The sequence below is a fragment of the Phalaenopsis equestris genome, unplaced genomic scaffold, assembly GCF_001263595.1.
Source record: "Phalaenopsis equestris unplaced genomic scaffold, ASM126359v1 Scaffold000002, whole genome shotgun sequence".
In the NCBI taxonomy this organism is placed as follows: domain Eukaryota; kingdom Viridiplantae; phylum Streptophyta; class Magnoliopsida; order Asparagales; family Orchidaceae; genus Phalaenopsis; species Phalaenopsis equestris.
In genome coordinates this window covers 26821981-26828617 of record NW_018164444.1, presented here as the reverse complement: position 1 = coordinate 26828617, position 6637 = coordinate 26821981, and the positions used below count along the sequence as shown (strand labels likewise).

At 31.0% G+C, this 6637-nt stretch overlaps 1 protein-coding gene across 3 annotated transcripts in view; it reads left to right on the top strand.

Annotated features, from left to right (window-relative positions):
* The first annotated feature begins 234 nt into the window (after positions 1-234).
* LOC110023559 (riboflavin biosynthesis protein PYRR, chloroplastic) overlaps positions 235-6637 on the top strand; it is an 80737-nt gene continuing 74334 nt past the window's right edge. For all 3 annotated transcript variants that reach the window (XR_002293916.1, XM_020723048.1, XM_020723042.1), the window contains exon 1: positions 235-634. Coding sequence is in view for 2 of the 3 variants with exons in the window: in XM_020723048.1 (XP_020578707.1) it covers positions 266-634 (369 nt within the window). In the remaining variant the exon portion in view is untranslated. The remainder of the gene's footprint in view (positions 635-6637) is intronic.

The window sequence follows — 6637 nt, the reverse complement described above, 5'->3', positions numbered from 1 at the left end:
AGTTAATAGAAAAATTATTACATCCGTCGCCCGACGTCGAGCTACTTCTGGGCGACAGACATAATAATCTCTCCATTTAATATGTGTTATGCAGTCTTCACAGATAATAATTTTTTTAAAAATTGATTAATAGATGCCAACTTTGTTGTTTTCAATTTTTTTTTAAATTCTTTTTTCAAAAGATTTTTTTATTAGGACGATTTCTAAATTTTTGTTCACAACGGAAAATCTTTATCTCCGTCGCGGCGGCCTCTTTCGTTGTGCCATGGCTCTTCGGCCGTCATTCGTCGTGCTTCCGATTTCGTCCTCTTCTAGAGCTCACAAGCCTACCCGCGGCCCTCGCCCAATCTGCAGCGCTGCGAGCGCGGCACATGATAATGCTCTCCTCATTCGGGCAGCGGAAGTTGCGGACTACTCAGCGGGGCACACTGCTCCCCACCCTAACTTCGGCTGTGTCATCGCTCGCAACGACGAGGTTGTCGGAGAGGGCTTCCTCTACGCACAGGGAACCAAGTGTGCGGAGCTTCAGGCTGTAGAGGCCGCAGGCGAGCTGGCGCGTGGCGCCACTGCGTACCTCAACATGGAGCCAGGCGATTGCTACGCTGATCAAACCCCAGTCTCCTCCCTTGTCCAGGTTTGCTTGGAATCATTCCTCGTTTTTCGTCGACTGCATTTGTGAGTTAGCTGGATTAGTTTTGACGTAATTGAAGCTGTGTTTTTTCTCATTTCTTTTCTTCTGCTGATTTGGGGGACGTGTTGAAGCTGTATATCTGATCGAATATTCTATTTATGGTTTTTATGTATCGTGAAATATGTATTTGATCAGTATTTAATGCTTTTCTAACATTTTGGATTCGATGTATTGTGATAAATTTCTTAAACAAATCTCGGGCAATAGAAAAAGTCATTCATAGAGAATTTTTCCTCAAGCAAATGAGAACATTAATATTGTTTTTTTCCCACTTGAAAGTCCGTAAGGTATGAGTTTATTATAATGTAGGTGAAGATCAAAATAAAGGCCTTAGCAAAAAGTGTATAAAGCCCTTTTCAATTAAACTAGTTGCCACCTACTAATAAGAATGTTAAGATGAAGATTGTAGTGTTGGAAAAATAAATAAATATTATATTAAAGGATATATTAGAGTGTCATTCTTTGAGGGGAGTTAGAGATAAATTCAAATTATTTGGACATATGCATATAATAGTAGAAAAATACAACAATTAGAGGTTATAAAAAATTATCGCTGAAGGATTAGGAAGGCAATAAATATTTCTAATAGATAAAATAAATAGAAGTTTAACAAGAACTATTGAAAAGTATATTTAAGACCTCTGACAAAACTTAACAAGAATTGATAAAAAATGTTGATTTCTAAAGCCTACCTCTAGATATTTAGAATAAGGCTAGTGACATGTTTAAGATTACACAATTAGAGAGGTGCACCTCAGGCTGTTGAGGTTACAATAAATGTCATAAGTTAAGTGATGATGGCGATTGACTTGGTTGACCCCCGCTCATGTGGTGATAAAATGTTGGTGGTTGTTAAGTTGAATGTCAAATTTTGGCAAAAATTAGGCAATGTTTATTGGGGAACGTTAAAAAGTAGACAAGGATGGGTCAATCGTCCTCTTCATAGGCAGAAAGGTTAGATGACTAGGAAGCAAATGTTGGATGTCGGTAGTTGAAGGTAGTCAAATATCGTTTGTTGGTAGTCATTAGACTATGGCAGGTGGTAGTTGGCGATTGACTTAGCTGTTCTCTAAATATGATAGTAGCCCAGAAAATCAAAAAAATAGGTGTCACACGTTAATGATTAATGAATTTTGGCAAGGCTTCAAAAAATATACGAGGAATTGAGGCAATTTTCTTAATTGAATTGAATTTAGGTTTCAAAAATGAATTGCAGTGTAGGTTTTGAATTAAAAACACCAATACAAGTTATAAAATTTTGAAAAAAAATTCGAAAAGACATAAAATTCATGAAGGAATTAACCTTAATTTTTATAAGACGTAATTTAAAAAAATTAAATAGAATGTTTGAGTTGAAAAGCTTAACATTATTAACATAAGATAGAATTATATCCTAAATGTCATTTTTTGTGTCCTAAAATAATGTATCAATTAGAGATTGTTTTGATATCTAATAGTTTTTTCGTCTTCTCCGTCATTCTCTTGTTGGTGTTCCCATTTACTTTCTTCCTTATCAAAAATTGATGCTTTTTTTTTCCTGCATAAAGATTATTTTAATAAATACAACCATAATAAGATAACATTAAATGACAATTTATTTTATATTTCACAACTAATGTGTTTTACCAACCTTTGATGTATTTTGATGTTTGGCTTTGTCGGCATTTGCGGATATTTATGGACTTCCACTAACTTATATTACATTAGTAGCAAAACTATCAATATTTCATTATTTTTTGATGCAACAAAGCTTTTTTGCATTTTCTTCCTCATGATGATTAACCACGTATTTATCATCTGATTGGAAATCTTCACGAATTATATGGTCATCAGCTTTTTGTATTTGTTTATCCAACAACAACAATCAACTGATTTTTTTTTATATGCACTTGGTTGAATGTGCTTTAAATTAGTTCCCATGTAGAAATTTAACATGTTAGACATAGGACTTTGACTATAAATGTGCTTAATCTGTTTTGTCATCGTTATGCTACTTCCACTAAAGCTTTGAACCACTAGTAGAAAAATAAAATGAGATTAATATTAATTACATTTTAAACAAACTTGTTAAAAATTTTATTATTAAGCAATGCTGATAGACATTTCATCATTATCATTGCCCCACGTTGATCCTTTTTGGTTAATCAGAGGTGTAAAGAAGAGTACGTAGTTAAACTCAATTCACATTTACACTTATTTTGATTTGTATTTATCGGGATTCACTGAGTGGAAAATTAGTCTTACGAAATCATTGTAGGCAAACTCTTATATTTTAATCCTTCTAATATTTATTGATATCAAACATTAATAAAGAAGCCTATATAAACAATCCTCAATTAACATATAGAGCTTTTAAAAATTTACTTTTAATATGAAATTATGCGAACCCTGCAATCCAATATCTATATTAAGTATATAAACAACCAAAAATGTACACTAAAAAGTTATACAAAGTAGTAGGTCACATGACTAATGATCTATGTAGTTCCTTGCCCTCTTTGAAAATCAATATTATAATATCTGATGAGTTATATTCTTATTGAGATACATAATGCTAAAATATGATTCAAATATATAATGAAGAAATAATGCGCTTGTTGGTGGTGATTAATGTGCATAACAACAGTAAAATGAATAAATATGTTTATAGAGAATATAAAATAGTTGTCAGAAATATACATAACTGTAATTGACTTGTCAGTCAGTCACTTTACTAAGAAATATCATATTTACATATACTTCACTTTCATTTTCATCCTTTTTATTAACATTTTTTGTCTTTAAAATATTATATTATATTTGCATAGGTTTTAACATTTTTTCATTTCATTGAGTCATCATCCAGTATGTCGGTTATCATAATTGTTAATGAAGGTTGTTGATCATCCTAGTGTTGTGCTTTATCAATGGCTCAGTTATGCCAACTAGTCCACCCCAACCTTAACATTAAGAGCTTGGACAATCATTTTCTCATCAAGGCCAATCGTGTTAGAACTATTATTTTCTCCTATACAAGTCTTTAGTATAACTATCTACCTATCATATCATATTTGCCATTTCTATCGTCATCTTTACCTGTTATAATTATTTTCATGTCATTATTGCTAAACATGAATGTACCTGTTAACAATCAAATTAATTAGCATGAATAGGAAATATAGCGTGATTGGTAATAGTCAACAATTGCACTTAATATTATATTTCTATAAGGGTTCTATAAACTAAAAATAAGCGGGTAAACTTTTACATGAATACAAATTTGATAACATAATCACATGTGCTCAATATGAAAGAATTCTAAATGCAAACACACAAAAGTAAATTTGATAACATAATCACATGTGCTCAATATGAAAGAATTCTAAACGCAAAAACACAAAAGTAGGATATATTAATGAGTAGCTGTAAGTATCAGTTCTACAGATAATTTGCTTGTTATTTTAGCAATTGAATATCTTACCTATATTGTCAGCATAGTCTCGCAATGACTTTTTTCCTAGGCTCACCAACCCCGAGCTCGCTTTCTAACATAAATAACAGATGATTGATAACTATTGATGAAATTTTAAAATCAATCTCAATTTAATACAAATAACTGTTGATTGAAGTTTTATGTCAAAACGAATTTCTTTCATGTAAGATTTCCTTTTTCTATTTTTCCCTAATTACTTTTGTTTCCCTCTCTAATTGTATACAAGCAATACCTAGTTGCTCTCGGTTTGCCTAAAAATAACCCTCATAATAGGGAGAAATAAAGGGATTGCTTAGCTTAGATGTAATTAACTACTAATAATCATACATGTTTGCACCAATAACTAAATCACCTTACCTTAACAGCAAAATCCTCTCTACTGCCTCAAATTCCTCTCCAAATAACCAAAAAGAGAACTGCAACTCAGGGCTAACATGGACTAATAAAAAGGGGCTTATTAGCTTTATTAAACTACAAATATTGATACTTAATTGCAAATTTACATAGTTATCATACATATAAGCTTCCAAAATCTCCTAATTTTTTGTTTGGTTTTCCTCTTTAGTCTCCAAATTGCGAGTAGCTTCTCTCGTTTCTCCATTCCAACACCCCAACTGTTCACGGGATTGTGCTGGTCAAGAAAACGAAGGCTACGGGAGAGGGAGAAGTGGCAAAATGAAGTGTTTACTTATAATATAAAATCACTTACTCCACTTAATCCGCACCCTTAAAATCCATCAACCTGTTGCATGGCTTGACTAGTGGAATAGCTGAATGCTGTTAATAATTATTAGGTTAATAGTATGATTAAAGTAATTTAATGATTTTTTTATAAAATCAAATATATTAATAATTCATATACAAATTTTATATATCAATTTGATTGAAATCAGATGTAGAAATTTATATAAATAGTTTAGATTTTCAAGTGGTGAGAAAAATGAGACATAATTGTTGAAACAATTTGACTTGTTTGGTTATTTAGGGTATTGCACCCTTGAATGTGTTTTGCATGTTAATTGGGTAGCTCTCTCATGCCAATATTCTTTTTTGCGATGAGTTTTTTATGTTGTATATCAAGCTTCTCAAAATCTTCTTACCAGCTTATCATTCATTTTCATACATTTATAAAATTAATTTAAATTTCAAGTCATTCAAAAAGCTACTATAATAATGAAATAGATGATTTAGACAATATTCAATAGAACCTAAGTAGCAGTATAATTAATTGTCTTATATCTTATCAATAATTTTTCATCTCTCTTTATAAACTGATTCTTCTATACCTAAGTTATTTGTTTTTTTTTTTGTCTTTTTTATGTCTATAACACAATATATATATACCTTATTGTAGGATATTTTTCACCTTCAACCGTTCACAACACTTAAAGGCTTTCTAATATTGTGACCTTATATCGCACCCTGCCAAAAAGCAATCACTTGGGATAATTTTATACACTTTTTTTCCTTCATATTTTTTGGTCAATGCTCTATCATTCCATTCTTGGAGAGTAAACATCACCTATATTTAATTCCTTACTCTATGAATGTTTTGTAAAGTCAAACTAGTAATAGTAAATCTTGTGATGGTTGGACTAACAGTATTTTTATTAGTAAATTATCTTATTAAACTTGTCACCCATTCATGATTGTAGATAAAATTGCAAACTCTTTTTGATTTAATCAAAGGATTTTCATATTGTGACAAATCTTCAAGCTTATGTTAACATCAAATTGAGAGAGTGGGCTGCACTAGAATTTCAAATATATCTTATCTTTTTCGTGAACATTATCGTTATGCCCTTATATGCACTTACGTTATCTATTAGTGCTAGGTGTTCTCTAACTTCCTCAACAACATCATAAACAATTATGAATAATAATTGTGCGTTTAAATCAGTCAAGTTTTGATCTCGTATGTCTTGCCAACAATCTGATAGTCTTGATACTTATATGTGTGCTCATGTTTATTTCTTAATTTATGTTGTAAGCAATGTTAACTATTTCCTTCAATCTCCGTGTTGAGAGCTCATGCATGCTTGGAGATTTCAATCCTCGAACATATATTCCAATGAAGCGCACCTCACTTGAAAAAGTCGACTCCTCACAACTTTAAAAAGAATCCCTTTTTTTTTTTTATAAAAACAAGTCTTTTAGCATCCATACAAATTTGACTACTATGATTTTCGGAAGGTACTAGTGTGATACTTTAACTATTATCTTTAAATGTAGTGCCCCAATCTTCAATAAATCGGTCCACCAATCAGAGTATTAGTGATTCAGTCTCTCCATATTTTGTTAGTATTGATGCCCTTGTTTGGAAAAATAAAAGAAAAAAGCTACTACTGAAAATGAATAAATTTTAAGAATAAATAAAAAGAGTTCTCATGAAGATATATATATATATATATATGTATGTATCTATATATATATATATATATATATATATATACATATATATATATATATATGTA